Here is a 19,797-nt window from a genome sequence, read left to right on the forward strand (position 1 = left end):
ATAGAAATAAGTCGTTCATCGCGTTGTATTGCATATGGACGGAAATATATAATCCTTCGCACTACCCAAGTATTTAATATACTCACTCTTGTTTAGATCATGGAGATAATGGCCACACTCGTGATCAGGTTTGAGGTCTAGAGTCTAGCCGTCTAGGGGCCATGAGTTTAACTGTTTAAGGAGTATCGGTACGATGTTAAGTTTGGGAGAGTTGGTTCGAGGAAATAATAATTGTAGCTGTGGTTGAAGGTTCGAATCCTCAGTTTGTAAATTTTACATTAAAAAACAAAATTTGGATGTGAGTAGAATATTTAAATATGTAATTAAAGAAGAAACATGAGTAATGTTTGAGAAATTTTATAAGGATTTTGATACCCACAAAAAAAAAAAAAACATTTACTATAAACCAATTGTTTTCTTCCAAAGTCACTAGTATATAGATTAATAAGAGAGAGAGAAAAAACAAGAAAAGATTAATGATTACAATAAAATTCGATTCTTCATCAATATAGTTCTTATTCATCAATAGAATTCATAAATACAGAAAGATTAAACCATAAAGGTTGTAACCTAATGAATAAAATAGAAAAGCTAAATATAAGAATTTTCTAGCGTTTTTCTCATCTGTGAAAATGAAAATTTCTCAAGATAGGATCGATAGCTAAACCAAGGCTTTCATATGCTGGATCATATAATGAATTTTGTATCCTGAAATAAAAAGGTAAAACGTATTTATTAGTAATGTTCATAAGTCTCTTTGTAGTCAGTGATAAAATACTGTGAAATAAATATAATAATATGAAGCTAATTATATATATGAAAAATACCATTAAAAAGTTATATATGGAAAATTTGTAAGTAGTAATCATGTAATTAAAGTAAGGATGATGTATTTTTGTGTTTTGGGACAAATCTGTCATACTTTTGTTGGATCAGAAACAATATAAACATAATTATGATGTCCATAAGAATGATATTAATATTTATATCGAGAGTCCTATGATAATCAAAACGACTTATGAAAATAGATCGAAAAAAGTGAAATGAAAAAAAAAAATAGATGGGAAAGTATAAACCTATGTTGACCGGGAGGATTGGCTGCATTTGAATCAACATTGCTTACTAGCAAGACGATCCTCTGCATTATTGAAATGTATTTTTCTCATCAATTCTGTTTATCTTGGAGAGTAACATATATTTATATACTACCTTTCTTTGGTGGACAGGCGATGATGATTCTCCATGCACAAATTGATTTTGATGATTTCTTCTTCGACGCCCTAGAATAGCACTTGTCTGTAATGTACACGTATCATCAATAATATTTTTTTTATTTTGATAAAAGTTCTAATTTTGTATACATATCTATGTGTGTATTAATGTTCTCTATATAAAATATATTTCTTGTTTTGATTTTTCTTTAAAATAAAATATTGTTATAAAATGGTCTTTTGATGTGGCCTTCAATAAACTATCAAGTGAAAGTAAATAATCAAAGACATTGAAAAAAAAACCTTGTGATCGATGTGGGACCTTAGATAAAAAAAAGTAGCGATAGGGCAGCTCGTTAGTTATTAATGTTTTAGTTTTTCTTTTAAATAATAGTTAGGTTTCTTACTGAAATTACTTATAAAAAAAAAGATAATCACATAGTTCATTCATCGAATGAAATATATGGTACCTGTAGGGGAGTAGTCAATGAGTTTGTGCATAGACGTATTTGTGTAGAAGTCTCTTGTTGAGGGGGTCTAAAGCTCGGAAAAGGCTGACCTACAAACTCTTGCGTGTTGCCATGATGCCTAAGAAATGAGAAAACTAAATGAGTTCAAAAATTTGTACGAACTTCCCTCTTTTGAGCGTTTATCTTTATTTTCCTTGTATTACCTTAGCTCTAATTTGTATGAACTACCCTCTTTTGAGGATTTAAGTGAATGAAAGTTCTTTTGTCCAAAAAAAAAATGAGTTCAAAAATTAATTTGCCACAGAAGAAATTATCTCTTGTGCTGAATTTTGTGACCGACTATATATGTTTGGACTTAATACCTGGTAGAAATCGATGGTATTTGAAGTTGAGGAGAGGTCACAGAAATTTGATTTTGTAAAAGATGAGTCCTGCACTAATTAAAAGTGAAAAAAAAACAAAGGAAAACTAACGTACCATTGCAGAACCACCTGGTTCCTGAAAAGAATTCAGCATGTTCTGTAATAAATCTTCTTCATCTGATTGTTGTAAATATCCATTTGAATTGGATAATGGTTGTTGGCAAAATGAAAACGAACATAATTATATATTATAATTGATTAGTTTCTTAGCATATAGTCTCATCTGGTTACATTCGAATTAGAAAAAAAAATGAAATTTGTAATTTACCATTGTAGAAACATCAGGTTCATGAAAAGAATTCAGTCTGTTTGGATTTAATAAACCTTGTTCATCAGATTGTGAATTGAATAATGGTGGTTGTTGCTGCTGCTTAGGCGAAATAAAAACGAATTCAGTTAATGTACCATTGTAGAAGCATCTGGCTCTTGAAAAGAATACATCATGTTTGGATTAAGTAAATCTTGTTATAATGATTAAATGTTCTATAAAATGTGTAAGAGTAGGTAACATACCACGTCAGGTGGATATTGTGGTATTGTTAATGACTCTGGCAATGGGACTAGACTTGGTTGTGTACTCGTTGTGGGAGTAGCCTCGCTTATTGCTGGAACGGAGAATAATCCAGCAAATACTTCGTCCATGTTCTCAGTTTCTACCATTGTAGGGTCTTGCCTAAGCTCCTTTATATTTCACAAAGGCAAAACTTAAGTTTATTCATCTATATAGACATATATCACAATAGAGTTTTATATAAAACTTGAAGCACGACAAAAACAAAAAAAGGTATACCATCGATTGACGGGGGGAACCACGAAGGACTAAATGGCAAACTTTGATCATCGAGCATATTGACTTGTTTAACTGGAAGATCGATACGTACCTGCGGTAATCATAAATTAAATTAGCAAGCATGTTTGGCTTCCATTTGACTAAACTAGCTAGACAAGTATAAATTCTAACATGAGGAATCGTTTTTTGTATACCGATCGATATCATCCTACTTATATGTATTCAAATATCAGATTCGAGTATGAATTGATGAGAAGAAAATCAAACTTTGGTTTAACCATATTGTATTTAACCACACACACACACACACAAAACTTTGGTTTAACCAAAAGTAAAGAAACAAGTTACTGGACCATCTAAATTTTAATTGATATTATAAGAATATTTAACTTGCCAAACCTCTAGTTTAGGCTTGTGCAAAAAAATCTAATCAAAAATCTGAACTGGAACCAAACCAAAAAATTGGACTGAATCCAAACCCAGAATTTTCGATTTAATCAGGATTTTAGAAATTCTGAAAAAATCTATACCTGATCCAACCCAAACAGAATTTTTACATTTATCCAATTAAAATCTAAAATTTCATGCCTGAAAAAACTCAAACCCATTCCTATTAGAGACCGACCCTAATACTTGGATGCCCAGCCCTCGTTTAGTTTATATTTTTGGTTTAAAACTATTTGATATTAAAAAAAATAAAGTAACTCGTGTGTGTGCAGAAGAATTAAATAAGTGTATAGAAAATAAATTTCACATATAATACAAGCAGAATCAGCCTTGATCAAGCAGAATCAGCCTTGGTCGGAAGCTGGTTAAATAAGAGCCTAGCTTGTGGCTAATATAATTATTTAATTTGAAAATGGTATTTCTTTTCCTCTTGGAGAAAGCTATTTTTTGCCTTTGAAAAAAGCCATTTTTCCTTTTGAAAAACATTTCTTTCCTTTAAAATATTGTTTTCTTAAATTTAGTCTTAGTTTTGAAGAAAACAAAACTGCTTGAGGCCTCTAAAATACCAGTATACAAGAAAAATGCCTCTAGCTTTTAGTGCATCCATCAAATAGACAACATTGATAACTTTCCTGAGCACTTTCATCTTGATATATGAATAACAAAATATCAAACTAAATAAATCTATGTGCTGATGACTCTAAAACCAATAATTTTCTTTAAAAAAGGTTTGCAAGAAGCAAATAAATCTTTCTTTCTCACCTTCAGTAGCAATAGGTTGATATTCTTTTTAGGATTCTGCACATGAAATCTAAGGATTGGTATACAAAGAAAACAAAACAAAAGATAAATAAAAATCAAAGAAGACAAGAAATATGGTTATATGTTGGAAATCAGTATGGTATTTACTCATTATCTAGAGAGATCTCTACTATGTCTCTTTTGTACAATTCAATAACTTTGATGTAGGATCTGAATTGCAATAGAGCTAAACTGGAAAGAAAAAAAAAAACGAGAAACACTTACTGGAGAGTTGGAGTAAAAAAAAGGTGAGCGATATGGAAACTAGGGGAGTTTGTATAGGTGATATTGAGAACCCTACCATATAGGCATATATATATCCAATGTCAATGAGGAAGCTCTTAGCTACTTTATTATCATAACGACACCTGTTAAAATGTTTTGTATCTTTTTGTTTTGCCAGCTTTTTTATAATTTTTTACTTTAAAAGTATTTAAGGTGAATAAATTAAAAAATTACACTATTTTTTTTTGTCATTATTCAGAACTCCACTAATTTACCCTCAGTATTAGTAGATATACTTCAGAATTTTTTTTTTAAACTTATTTTACAGAACTTATAATTTAGTAACTTAAACATGATCTAGTTCACTAAAATCTCTTTAAGTAAAAATATTGTTTATAGTTAATGTGAGTTTTCGTGGCAGCGCTGCAAAATATAAAACTAGTGAAAACTAATTTACATTTTTAGATAATGATAATGAATAAACTAAATGTAACTATATTATCGCTATACAGCGCCCAATTATAGAACTAGTGAAAACTAGTTAACATTTATAAATAATGATAATTCATAATTAAATTTAGCTATATTGTCGTTATGCGGTGTCATTAATTATAAAATTATATGTTAATTTCAAGATAACACTGTAACTTATAAAAATTATAAATTAAAAAACAATATATTAACTGTTACTTATTACTTTTTACTAATATTTTATTATTAAATAAGTTTATACAATATTTTGTACCAAAGTAAGGTGATAAAAAATTACTGAATACTTTGATTATTATTACGCAAATCTCAACATATTAGTTATATTTTTCAGAAAATATCTACTACATAATTTAATTTATTTATGTAGATATGTCATTTTTAGACTAAAGACAATCCCAAGATGGAAAAAAAGCTGTGAATTGACAGTGAGTTGTCGCTCTATAATCAGTGCTTTTTACTTAAATTAGAAAAGTCTTTTTTGTATTTACTTCCCAAAAACTAATGTTATTCAAGGTAAAACATAGAAATAAAATGAAATATATATATATAAAGCATGGAAGGTTATGTTAGGAAAAAAAAAAAAGAGACAATGATTGTTACACGTGTTATTTGCAATGGATTCTACCCAAATCTATCACCGTTCGTTGCTTATGATGATTCTCTTCAACTGACACAACTAATATTGATTACAGGCTTTAACTGCCTGTTTTTTTTTTTTTTTGCAACCGTTACACTTTTTAGAGATTTTGTCAAACATGGAAAGGTATAGAGATTTTATCAAACATGGAAAGGTATAAACATCAGATTTTTTTTTCCTTTTTCATAGTTTTGACATCTCATGAACTTTTTTTTCTTTTCTTTTTAGTAAGGTGTATCCTAGAGAAAAAAGGTAGAACACTAATTTATGTAGATTTTTTTGTTATTATTATTACTACGTTGTAAGAGATTCTTTAGATACAAACAAAAACTACCCTATATGCAAATTTGGTGTTTCATAAAAAAATAATGTAAATTATCTTATACATGCAGCCCATATTAAATTCTTTAAGTTACCATTGTGCTTCTATATTAACCTGTTAGCAGCCCATTAAAAGATTTAATATACAACTTTAAAAATCATTTTAGCTTAACTTGGAAAATAAACTGAACATAAAAGAAACCCAGTAATTAAAATTCAACCAAATCCAGAATCAAAACTGAATAAGAACCCAAAATTCTTAGAAATGCTTTAAAAAGTCTTATAAAGTTACTGAAATTTTCTTTTAAAAGTCTTATAAAGTTATTGAAAATTTCGTAAAAGTTTCTTCAAATTAATCGATTTTCTATTACATATTCATAATGAAATAATTTGAAATAAACTTTAATATAAAATTCTTATTTGATATTTATTTCATGTAAAATTTAATAATTTAGAATATGATATAAGAAGAGGATGTATCAATACTATGTACTATAATCTATCTTTTAGTAAAACTAAAAATATGTTTTCAATCCATTCTTATATATGCTTGCAAGCTTTTATGCAGTAATTTTGTAATATTTCTTATGGATTACAAATGACATTAAGTCATTATGAACTAATAAATAATTTTATAAATCCTTGCCGCCCTTTCCTCTTCTTCGTTCTCTTTTGTTTACTGAGAACTACAAGAGATCTGGCTCTTGAAACCTGATAACCAAAAAAAAGTGAAATATATAATTTACCATTGTAGACACATCTGGCTCTTGAAAGGAATTGAGCAAGTTTGGATTCAATAAATCTTGTTGATCGGAGTGTTGTAAATATCCAGAAGCAATGCATAGTGGCTCACTGGCTCCTGCTTATATATGAAAACGAATTTAATTAGTAGAATATGTTTTCATGATTTTTTTTTTTGGAAGGCTTTTTGTTATAATGATTAAATGTTCTATAAAATGTGTAAGAGTAGGTAACATACCACGTCAGGTGGATATTGTGGTATTGTTAATGACTCTGGAAATGGGACTAGACTTGGTTGTGTACTCGTTGTGGGAGTAGCCTCGCTTATTGCTGGAACGGAGAATAATCCAGCAAATACTTCGTCCATGTTCTCAGTTTCTACCACTGTAGAGACTAGCCCTGGGCATTTGGGTTCCCAAACCCGATCGAGTTTGGGTTTTTGGGTTTTCGGGTTTTCGGGTTTAGACATATAGAATACGTTCAGATTTTTTATACTATCGGATCGGGTTCAGGTATTACCCGTTCGGGTTCGGGTAATTCAGATATACCCGAACTCAAACAAACCATAAACAAAAAAAAACTAATTTTTATTTTTTAAAAATTTTAAAACACTTGTATATATATATATATATATAAAAATATTTAACGTTTTACATTAGGACAAAGAAACTAAGATGACAAAATGGTTAAAGATGCATCCTTAAATGCACAAGGTTTTGGGTTCAAATCTTTTTAGATGCATATTTTTACATTTAATTCGGATTAGTTCGGGTGGATATTCGAGTTCGGGTAATATCCGAATCCGATCGGGTATCCGAACCTTAAATGTATTACACCTGATAGGGTTTTACACACTACTTGAACCCGACCCGAACCCCCTACTTTGGATTGGGTTCGGGTTTCGGGTTCAAGGTAATATGCCCAGGGCTAGTAGGGACTTGCCTAAGCTCCTTTATATTTCACAAAGGCAACACTTACATGAGGTAATCATATAGTTTAGGCTTGTGCAAAAAAATCTAATCAAAAATCTGAACTGGAACCGAACCAAAAAATTGGACTGAATCCAAATCCAAAATTTTCGATTTAATTAGGATTTTAGAAATTCTGAAAAAACCGATACCCGATCTAACCCAAATCGAATTTTTAAATTTATTCTGTTAAAAATCTAAAATTCCCTGTCTGAAACTCAAACCCGTTCCTACTAGAAACTGACCCTAATACTTGGATGCTCAGCCCTTGTTTAGTTCATATTTTTGGTTTAAAACTATTTGATATTAAAAAAATAAAGTAATCCGTGTGTATAGAAAATAAATATCACATATAACACAAGCAGAATCAGCCTTGAAAAAAACTGCTTGAGGCCTCTAAAATATCAGTATACAAGAAAAATGCCTCTAGCTTTTAGTGCATATATCAAATAGACAACACTGATAACTTTCCTGAGCACTTTCATCTTGATATATGAATAACGAAAAACCAAACTAAATAAATCTATGTGCTGAGACTCCAAAAACAATAATTTTCTTTAAAAAAGGGTTGGCAATAAGCAAATAACTCTTTCTTTCTCACCTTCGGTAGCAATAGATTGTTCTTCTTTTTAGGATTCTGCACATGAAATCTAAGGATTGATATACAAAGAAAACAAAACAAAAGATAAATAAAAATCAAAGAAGACAAGAAATATGGTTATATGTTGGAAATCAGTATGGTATTTACTCATTATCTAGACAGATCTCTACTATTTCTCTTTTGTACAATTCAATAAAACTTTGATGTAGGATCTGAATTGCAATAGAGCTAAACTGCAAAGAAAAAAAAACCAGAGACACTACTGGAGAGTTTGAGTAAAAAAAGGTGAGCGATATAGAAATTGGGGGAGTTTGTATAGGTGATATTGAGAATCCTACCATATAGGCATATATATACCCAATGTCCAATGAGGAAGCTCTTAGCTACTTTCTCATCATAACGATAACATTTGAATTGTTTTGTATCTTTTTGTTTTTCTAGTTTTTTTTTTATAATTTTTTACTTTAAAGTATTTACGGTGAATAAATTAAAAAATTACACTATTTATTTTTTTGTCATTATTCAGAACTCCACTAATTTACCCTCATTATTAGTAGATATACTTCAAATTTTTTTTTATTTTACAAAATTTAAAACTTAGTAACGTAAACACCATCTACTTCACTAAAATTTAAGTAAACATACTGTTTAAAGTTAATGTAAGTTTTTGTGACAGCGCCGCAAATTACAAAACTAGTGAAAACTAGTTTACATTTTTAAATAGTGATAATGAATAAATTAAATATAACTATATTGTCGTTATACGGCGCCACATATTATAGAACTAGTTAAAACAAGTTAACATTTATAAATAATGATAATACATAATTAAATTTAGCTATATTGTCGTTATGCGGTGTCGTTAGTTATAAAATTATATGTGAATTTCAAGATAATACTGTTACTTATAAAATTATAAATTAAAAAAACAATATATTAACTGTTAATTATTACTTTTTACTAATATTTTACTATTAGATAAGTTTATACAATATTTTGTACCAAATTAACGTGATAAAAAATTACTGAATATTTTGATTGTTATTATGCAAATCTCAACAAATTAGTTATATTTTCCAGAAAAAATCTACGACATAATTTAATTTATTTATGTAGATATGTCATAGTTGCGATGTAGAGGAGAACATTCTCTACCAGAACAATATCAGAGATAGAGGAAATAGCTATTTTTAGACTAAAGACAATCCCAAGATGGAAAAAAGCTGTGAATTGAGAGTGAGTTGTCACTCTATAATCAGTTATTTAAGATAATATATTTTAAAAGAGTAAAGCATAGAAAGAAAATGAAAAAAAATATATATGTAAAAAGCACCGTTCCCAAATCTATCACCGTTCGTTGCTTATGATGGTACTCTTCAACTGATATTGTTAACAGGCTTTAACTGTCTTTTTTTTTTTTTTGAAACCGTTACACTTTTTAGAGACAAGATAATCAGATTTGTTTTTTTCCTTCTTCATAATTTTGACATCTCACGAAGCTATTTTCTTTTCCTTTCTTTTATTTTTATGGGATATAATTTTGTTTAGCTGTACTTAGATAAGAAATCTACAAATGTATGAACCAATGTTTGAAACCCGATTCGGATTGTGAACCGGACTAGCTCTCGGGTCACCGGGTCATCGGGTCAATCGGATTCGACTACAGGTCAATTGAGTAAAATATGTTTAATGTATTTATATAAAATAAATATTTTTAAAAATATTATAAAAAAGAATATCATGTTAACAAAGTATAAAGTTTAATAATAATAATAAAATGATTAAAATTCTTAAATCCAAATAAAAAAAATAAAGAACACTAATAAAACATTTTCAAAAATAACTAACTGTTCTTACCCAAAGTTCGAGAGATGACAAAGGAGTTGAAGATGAGAGTTGTGTCGTGAGTTATGTGTTACCGTCTAAGCTCTAAACGAATAAAAGGTTTTAAAAGTAATTGAAACTGTGAATCTCTTTACATTTTTTTCAAAAATCAAATAGAATTTTTGAACCGCTAACCGGCCGGGTCAACTGGTTCACCGGGTCGCGGATTAATAACGGTTTTTTTCTGGATTTTGCCGGTTTTATTACTACCGGTTATTAGCACTATACCCGAACCTGTGAAGTCTCCGGGTCGCGGGTTAACCGGTCGGACCGGGCCAGGCGTGAAAACATTGGTATGAACTTTTTTTCTTTTCTTTTTAGAAAGGTGTATCCTAGAAAAAGGTAGAACACTGATTTATGTAGATTTTTTATTATTATTATTACTACGTTGTAAGAGATTCTTTAAACACTAAACAAAAACTAGCCTATATGAAAATTTAGCGTTTCATAAAAAGATAATGTAAACCATCTATACATGCACCCCATATTAAAAACTTTATGATACCATTGTGCTTCTATATTAACCCGTTAGTAGCACATTAAAAGATTTACTATACAACTTTAAAAATCATTTTAGCTTAACTTAGAAAATAAACTGAACATATAAGAAAATCAGTAATTAAAATTCAACCAAACCAGAATCAAAAATGAATAAGAACCTAAAATTCTTAGAAATGCTTTAAAAAGTCTTATAAAGTTATTGAAATTTTCTTTTAAATTTTTTATAAAGTTATTGAAAATTTCTTAAAAAAAAATTCAAAATTAATCAATTTTCTATTTTATATTCATAATGAAATAATTTGAAGTAAACTTTAATATAATTTTCTTATTTTATATCTATTTCATGTAAAATTTAATAATTTAGAATATGATATAAGAACAGGATGTATCAATACTATGTACTATGATCTATCTTTTAGTAAAACTAAAAATATGTTTTCAATCCATTCATATATATGCTTGGAAGCTTTTGTGCAGTAATTTTGTAATATTTCTTATGGATTACAAATGACATTAAGTCATTATGAACTAATTAATAAATACTTTTATAAATTAGTTTCTAACTAGTACACATTGATTTAAAATAAACCCTTGCCGCCCTTTCCTCTTCTTCCTTCTCTTTGGTTTACTAAGAACTACAAGAGATCTAATAACAAAGACTGATATAACAAAAAAAGAGAATGAAGAAAACAAGATAACGGTTAATGTATTTATTTGTAGTTAGGTTAGTTTGACATCAAATAATTTTTCTTAACTTCAGATTTCTTTTAGAATGATTAGTTCTAGTACACATGGTATTAGAAAATGTCATTTTATAAAAAAAATCATAGTAGTCTAAAGTTAATTATAATGGTATATGCCTGACAATCTCAGATAAGCTAATTATACAAGAAACTACTTAACTACCTCAAACTGTATATGGTAATAGCAAATGTTTATTTTAACGTTAAATGTCTTTAGACTAGACCACAAAAAAGAAACAAAATGTTGTATTGAAGCGAACATCACTAGTCACATTATAAAATAAACAAGTTCACACAAAGAAAAAGAAAAAAACAGAAACAAGTTTTTAATATATATAATGTTAGATTTATGATGGGTTCTTCAGTAAGGTTGGCGCTCTGGTACCATGTGGACATTTCTAGACGAGTAATTCAAATGATTTTTATTTAGAAAAAAGATAAGTAAAAACGAAAACTATATACAATCAAAATGTTTTCTTATAATATGAAGTTTAGGAGATATAGAGGTTGCATTCTCGGCAACCCTAGATAGTTTCATCAAGCCTAGATTGGCTTTTGAACAAAAAAAATAGATGGCTAAAATGCACTACTTAAGATTTGTACCCAAAAAAAAAAAGCACTCAAGTTTATGCATGCATGGGATACAAATTGGGCTAGTCTCTCGTCTTATTATAAAAAAGTGAAACTTTATTTTTAAACTTTATGTATCGTTCCCACTATTTAATTTTGCTACATTTTCCAAAGATTTCAGGTAAAGTGATATGTCAACACGTTTAACGATATATCATATATGTATTGTATCTTAGTATACATTTAAACAAAATTATTATATTTGGAATAGTTAACAGATGCTTTCATGCAAAGGCATACTTCCTCTGTTAGGTTGTTCCTTTATATATCTTAAAGGTGCCAACATTACGCATCTTTTTATTATGATAGTTTTGTGTGGCACTTGAAGAGGGGTAAAATATACGACAACATGAATCCAAGAACTTCATAGTGCAAACCTGTTCTTTCTGTTTATATCGATCTGTAATAGCTTGCTACAATTTCATTTCTATTTTATTTTGTCAGTGGTTCATTTAGTTTCTTAGGCATACTCATGGTAGATACTAGATTACCGTCTTTGTCTTTGATAGTGTATAACCCATTGTTTATTTATTAAAATGGCCTAAATAATGTTGACTCGAATGCATTTGTTCTATAATCAATCCTCTGTTTACTTATAAATCCCCCAAATTATATGCTAAAGTTCGCTACACTAAACCGGTAATTGGGTTTTTTTTGTGTGTTTGTGTGTTAAAAGTCCGGTAATATATATTGCGTTCTGTACATCCGAATTTGACCCAAATACCCATAACTCCAAGTCTCCAATGAACATACCTTCTAAAGAAATGAGTTTAGTTCAGTTAGGAGATATACATAGAGGAACAATATGTTCAACTGGATTAAGACGATCCTTTCCTTTTTTTTTCTTCTTTTTTTTCCTTCATAAATTGATGAGATCCGTAGAATGAAATTTTCTATATTCAAGAAAAAAGGAAAAGTTCTTTCTCAAAAAAAAAAAAAAAAAAAAAAAAGGAAAAGTGTTGGTGAAATTTACTTTTTTTTTGGTCAGATATGAGATAACTAGGGTTCTGCACGATGAAGAGAAATATTATTTTGCAACAACGTTATGTCGAAAAAACTTTGTTCGAGAACGGAATGTCTTTACCACGATGTCGTAGAGCTCATCCTCGAGAGAGCTCCAGCGACATCTCTGATGAGATTCAAGGCTGTATCGAAGCAGTGGAAATCAACGATCGAATCCCCTTTATTCCAAGAAAGACAATACAAGCATTGTCAGCAATCAGGAGATCCTGATGTTCTTATGGTGTCTGTATTTCTTTACGAGGATGGTTTCACTGACCCGGATGACGTAGAACAAGTCGCGGGAATCGAATCTCTAAGAACATTGGTGGTGGGTTCATCATCATCGCTCCAGATCTCTACTCCTTGGGATAACACATATTACCTTGTTGCTGAGAGTTGCTGTGACGGTCTCGTTTGTCTCTACTTTCCCGACCGCTCCGGTTTTGTGGTCAATGCCACCACTAGGTGGCATCGAGTTCTTCTTCTTTCCGGCTTTAACCAACTCATAATTGACAGAGGAAAAACCATTTTGTTTAAGCTTGGCCGGGTTCGGTAAAGACAAATTCACAGGCAGATACAAGGCCGTTTGGTTATACAACTCCTCCGAGTTGTCCCTAGAGGACGGTACTGCTACTACATGCGAAGTTTTCGACTTTACCACCAATGCCTGGAGGTATGTCACTCCCTCTGTACCTTACCGGATTTTTTCCCGATATCCTGCCTATGTAGATGGCTCGCTTTATTGGTTCACCGTCGACTGCCCAGAAACCCAAGTTATATCTTTGGATCTTCACACCGAAGCTTTTCAAGTCATCCCTGTAACTCCTTTTGCCAATGCAAAACCTGACAAGTTCATTATGTGCAACCTTGACGACCGCTTGTGCGTCTCCTCTATGAATTGGCTCAACCAAGATATATGGTCGTTCAACTCTGAGAGCAAGACATGGGCCAAGATTTATTCCTTAGATCTTGATCAAACTTTCATCAAGTTTGATTTCCAAGTTCAATACCCGGTCGTGCCACTAGCACTTTTGGATGGGGACAAGAAGAATAAGAAGAAGAAGAAGAAGAAGAAGAAGTTGCTGTATTTTTCTCGACAAGATAGTCGAACACTGGTGGTACATGATCCGCAAACCAAAACTTATGATGCTGCTTTCACTGCTGACTCCATTGGATTCCCTGTTTGTTATTTCCAGAGTTTATTCTCCATTAAATGAATTTGATTATTGTCAGATATGCGTTATGTAATCTCCATTTGGTTTGTCTCTTTTAAGCTATGTTTGTGGTCTTGTATTATTATTACCAGGATTGCTTGTATTAAAGTGCTCTTCTATTTTTTCTTCTTCTTTTTTCTTAGTCTCCCATATCTCTCTTTACTCTAGTGCGAGTCTGTTCTTTAACGCTACGGCGGAAATAGCTCGTGGAGCGACTAAGATCTCGATTGAACCTGTTTGGGACAGAGCACGTTTACTTTGTCCAAGGGAGAAACCTTGGGTTGGAGCTCCGGTTCGTGATTTCTTGAGCCTGGATATTGACTTTGATCCATACGGACAAGCCCATTGAAGACGTTAAAAGAGAGAGTGTTTCTTCGTGACCGACGAGTCTTTGGCACTGTCTCTAATATTATTTGATTAAATCTAATATTACTGCGTTTATAAACGTAGAATGTGGTGTCAAAGGGAGCTTCTGGGCGGCAAGATGGTGACTATGGAGAGAACTTAAGAAGAAGTTTGAGTTGTTTGTAAGTTTTTATTATCTAATGAACAGAAACACAATATGGTCATTTCTTGGTTTCTATGTTATTTGCTTATGGCTTGGTTTTGATGTCTCATTTATGCAGCAAGCGAGAGCTAAGGATATTGTTACTGTGTTGAAATCTGAGATGGGAGGAAGTGAAAATCGAGCGGTGGTTCAAGCCATACAGGACCTGGAAGGGTTAACAGAAACAGAGACAACAAACGAGCCACAGCACATGGAAACGGTGCAGCTGCGAGAAAAGGAACACCCTGAAACCGAACCCAAAGCAGAGGGACAGGTGCAAGGACAAACAGAAGCAGAGGCAATAATTTTTTGAGCAAATTTGTAATCTATATTTACACTTACATGAAATATGTCTGAAACTTTACTTGAATATGCGGGTGTATATGTTGGACATGGGATAATTATGGTTACAGATTTATGATTTCATGTCCATAAAATCAAGTCCATATCGACTCTAAATTATACACATCCACTAAAAATTACTTGTGTTTTGGTGAATTAGTCATTGTTATACCAAACAATTTTAACTTCATCATATCCCCTAAAAACCTAAGCATGAAACCGTTCTTTTATCCTATACTAAACAATTTTATGGATATTATAATAGTTTAAGATTTAGTGGACGTGTATAATTTAATTTTTAATAAACTTACATTAAGGTCAATATTTAGGTTTGTCATGCCATTGGCACGACCATTTACTATTACACTGCTGACTCCATTGGATACCCTGTTTGTTATTTCCAGAGTTTATTTTCTATTAAATGAATTTGATTATTGTCAGATATGCATAACGTAATCTTTGCTTCCTCCAACTTGTTAACTAAAGCATAAAGAAAAAGACTTCGAACTTTCGAAGGAAGGTTGCAGGGAAGACAACAACAAGAGACGTCGTGGAAAAGAGAAAATCGGAGCAGAGGAGCCTAGGAGGCAAAGTCCAAACTGGTGTATCAAAATCGTAAGTTTTTTAGGGTTTTATTTTTCCTAATTACATATTTTGGGGATTTCTATATACAACTTTCCATTAATAAAATATAGACTAATGTAGATTATATCTTGTCTACATTTACCACTTATCCATTTGTCATTAGTCAAATCTTGCAGTACAAGCAATCTGTTCTTGTTAATAATCATCATCACATTCTTTTTACAACAAATTAATGAATTTTAACTGCTGAAGGAACACTCCTTAGCCACTGAATCAGAGTCAAGGCAGGACCAATCAAAAGCAGGAGTTGCATAGGGGCCGTTGAGTAAACTCTGAGCCATCTTCTGGTACGTGGCTTCGGTTAAATGATAACCATCCCAATTCACATGCTCAGAAGGATTTTGACAATAGCCAACTCCTTCATATCCACACTCTTTATCAATAGTGAAGTTGTATTGACCTCCGACTCCACAACATGCAGCCAAAGGGTTCTTAAATCCTAATATAAGAGAGAAACAAAATATCGGTTAATGATACAAACCATGAAAGGTCAGTGGCAGAGTTTTAAGTGGAACGGACCGTATTTAGCTGGTTCTTGAAAAAACCGGTATAAGGAATTGTGGTAGTCGGCGTAAATGATGTTGACATGAGGATAGAGTTTTTGGAGTCGTTCAAGTTCTGTCTTAAGCTGTTCGTTGTGGTGCTCTCCAAATTCGTTGAGCCATGGGATACAACCTGTCAAAGGATCATGGTCTTGTTCTGCCACGGTCTGAAATAGAGTCAGATACGCCGCAGAGCATCCTGCTGGGAAGCCTCCGGGTACCAAAAGTGTTTTGCCCCCTAAATCGATCAAATCCTGTAGTTTTGTTTCTTAATTTGTTAAAAAAAAAAAAACATATAACACATTTTTGTGTGGGGGGGAGGGAAATGTAAAGATTTGTTACCACAATTGCAGAAGAAATAGCTTTGATGATTAAAGGAACAAGCTCTTTGATTTCATTGATACTTTTGCCTTCGAAAAACGGGTAATTATAGTCGTTTCCTCCAATCTCTCCCATGAGTATCAGTGAGTCTTCAAGCATCTCTCTACAATCTGAACACAGAAAGAAATCAACCCCCGTTAAAACCAAGCTCGATTCATCATCACTGATATAGAAGTGAACAAGGCTAAGTTTACTAACCAAGAGAGGATGAGGCGCAGAGGTTAGGCAAAATCTGCTTAAAGGTGTTAAGCTGAACACTTAGACTCACATTGGTGAAATCAGTCTCAATACCTTTTCCCACAAGAAACGCTCGATCCAATGCGGTTGCTCCATACACCGCAAAATTGATCCCTTGTTCGAAGCTCACGTTTTGGGATCCGAAGTAAGGTGGTACGTACGGTAGTCCCAAGAATTCGGCTGTTTGAATAGTAAGAAATCATTACAAAATTAAAACTCTGGAGGAAGTAGGGTTTATAACTTGATGTTCACGCAAGAAAGACCTAAAGCAGATGAGAACAAGTGGTTTTTGCCTAAAGAGAGGAAAAATTAGGTACCAATGAAGTCGATGATGAGACGACCATCAGAGGCACGGCCGGTGGGAGGATGGAAGAAGCTTTCACCGTAAGGAAGAAAGGCGGTTTGAGGAAGATGATTAATGTCGGAGAGATGGAGATAATTTCCGGTGTCGGCAATGGAATCACCAAAGCTGATGATTGACTTAAACCGCCGACAATGAGATTCTGATGAAACGACAATGATGGTAGTGGAGTATAAGACAAGTACAAAGCTTGAGATGAGCTTCCTCAGCGAAGAAGCCATGGGGAAGAAGAGTCGTGGTCTTTGTCGTCTCTATCACTCAATTTTTTATAGTCTTTTTTGAGATCATCATTGAATAATGGCAAGAGATGAGGCAATTATTAGATTTCATTTATGATGCCAGCAAGAAAGAGTAGTATTTATCACAAAGTTGGATTATTCGATATCGTTGAAAATAATATAACGAAAGATTCCTTCCTTACTTTGTATAGTTTTTATAATAACGAATTATAAAATGACTGAAAAAGAAAACAATTTTGAATTGATCATGGAGATGTTTTGACGCACGCGATAGTATCCGTGATCCGTTCCCTCAAGTGGCCCGATCTGCTCACTAATTTTTAATGGAGTCAATTTTTATTTGGAACTAAATATGAATCAAATATATTAAATATTATTGAAAATATAAATTATATTTGTTCGAGTATTACCTATTTTTGAAAGAAAAAAAAATGATTCGTAAATATCACTAAAAGAAAACATACCTATTGCAACGGCAATATTTGTCGCTTATCAAAATGGTAATAGTGACAGATTTGCGAGAAACGTTATTTCCTCGCAATACGCGTGTCACAAATTGGAAATCGAAGCACTTTCCTCGCAAAAATTGCGACGAATATAAATCCGTCGCAAAACACACGCAAACTGCGATGGATAATAATCCTCGCAACTCTCTTGCAAAATATGTTGAAGTAAATCCCTCGCAGATTTGCAAGACTTTTGCGACATAATTTCTATCGCAAAATATTAATAATCTTATAAACTCAGAAATATGTTTCCTCACAAATTAGTAGCAATTATTTGCATTCATCACAAATCCGTAGCATAAATTTGCTACGGATTTGTTTTTTTTCATTTTGATATTGTATTTTTGATTTTGAATTTTATATTTTTACACTAATTTTTATAAATAGAAAATGTAATAAAAATAGAAAAGAAAATTCAAACATATATTTCAATTGAAACATTTTCTTGATTAGCAAAAATAAATTGTCTTTAGAACCATGTTCAAAAAAAAAAAAAAAAAAACTTATACACAAATTGTATTAAAAAGATGGTGATAGAGAGAGAAGTCCGGTTCCGGTTCCTGTGTCTGTGCCGGTGCCGGTAGCAGTGTTGTCCCCTGTCTCAGGTAAGGTTGGATTGGTACCTCCTGCTATGGTTGGATTGGAGCCTCTTGGTATGGTTGGATTGGTGGTTGCATTGGAGCCTCCATCTTCATTCGTCCTCGGGGTTATGCTTCCAAACCTAGCAGCAAACTCAGGATCCTTCCCGGCAAAGTAGTCAAAATATGCATCATAGGAATGCATTTTTTCTGCATTGTCTTGAAGTTGAGAGGCTTGAGTTGCTAGAGTAGTGGCTTGAGATGCGAGAGTAGCTTCAGCGACAGCGAGCTTCTCAGCAAGAACAACCGGATCATCAGTAGGCTGAAGCGATGGACCAAAATGGGCTGATGATGCTTCATTTTGCAAAGAACCAACTCCATAAAGTCTATTTTTCTTCTTCGGAGCAACCTGTCAGCAATACAATCAAACAATCACATTACTAGTCGTATAAAAGAGACAAGCAACAACCAACATACAAGCTTTGGATCGTAGAAGAGACACAACAACACAAACTTGGCATATTACAAACTAATCTTAGCATACCATATGACAAACTTAAGCAGAAGACAAGACATCCAACAAAAACACAAACTAATCTTAGCCTATCACAAACTAATTGGACCAATCCTAGCATATCATATCACAAACTTAAAACAACACAAACTAACACAAGACAATAAGGCAACAACATAAAGTTTACCTCGGCGTAAATTTTGTTCTTGGTATGAACAGACAGCCCACCAGAAGCAGAACTCTCCGTGTTATCCCCTGAAAAGAGCTGAGACTGAACCTCTTGTATCTTCGATGACACTTCATTGTAGATGGACTCTGACTTTCCATCGACAAAACTCCCATCGGGTTTTCTGTGAGTATCTTCTAGGACACGTAGATAATCCAGAGTGCTTTCACCAGTCAGCTCAGACTAAAACAAAGTAAAAAAAAGGACAAAGGTTATTAGTAAGAAAAAAAAGAGTAGTAAAGAAGGACAAAGGTTAGAATTCAGAAACTTACAAGTTTTCTGGCACGAGCTTTAAAAGAAGTCTAGCCTGAGCGGTGTTTATGCATGCCAGTGCCATCTGGATCATGATATCTTGCATTACGACCGTTGATACTCTTTACTTCAGATTTGGGATCACGCCAATACTGAACTAGTCCAGCCCAAACTTGAGGATCAATCCATCGCGGCTTTGCATTATCACCATTTTCCCTCCACTTTCCCTTCCACCGGCTCACTTGATCACACATCCGCTCATTCAACTTCTTCTCAAACTCAAGCCTAACTCTACCGTTTATATCGTGTGTAGTCGTTCCAGAAAAC

At 32.4% G+C, this 19,797-nt stretch overlaps 1 protein-coding gene, 1 long non-coding RNA gene and 1 pseudogene across 2 annotated transcripts; 1 reads left to right on the top strand and 2 right to left on the bottom strand.

Annotated features, from left to right (window-relative positions):
* Window positions 1-508: 508 nt before the first annotated feature.
* LOC147928136 (uncharacterized) lies at window positions 509-2,470 on the bottom strand. Its single transcript, XR_015580856.1, has 4 exons — window positions 1,682-2,470; window positions 1,210-1,296; window positions 1,077-1,138; window positions 509-708 (listed from the first exon to the last, which is right to left on the bottom strand). It is a non-coding gene; the product is annotated as an uncharacterized LOC147928136 (long non-coding RNA).
* Window positions 2,471-12,929: 10,459 nt separating this feature from the next.
* On the top strand, window positions 12,930-14,103 carry LOC104743595 (F-box/LRR-repeat/kelch-repeat protein At1g09650 pseudogene; annotated as a pseudogene).
* Window positions 14,104-15,702: 1,599 nt separating this feature from the next.
* LOC104741477 (GDSL esterase/lipase At1g28670) lies at window positions 15,703-17,558 on the bottom strand. Its single transcript, XM_010462357.3, has 5 exons — window positions 17,112-17,558; window positions 16,756-16,974; window positions 16,519-16,667; window positions 16,154-16,430; window positions 15,703-16,073 (listed from the first exon to the last, which is right to left on the bottom strand). The coding sequence occupies exons 1-5, from the start codon at window positions 17,374-17,376 to the stop codon at window positions 15,814-15,816; spliced, it is 1,170 nt and encodes a 389-aa protein (XP_010460659.2). The 5' UTR covers window positions 17,377-17,558; the 3' UTR covers window positions 15,703-15,813.
* Between the last annotated feature and the right edge of the window lie 2,239 nt (window positions 17,559-19,797).

This window comes from Camelina sativa, chromosome 14 (genome assembly GCF_030686135.1).
Source record: "Camelina sativa cultivar CO46 ecotype springtype chromosome 14, ASM3068613v1".
NCBI lineage: Eukaryota > Viridiplantae > Streptophyta > Magnoliopsida > Brassicales > Brassicaceae > Camelina > Camelina sativa.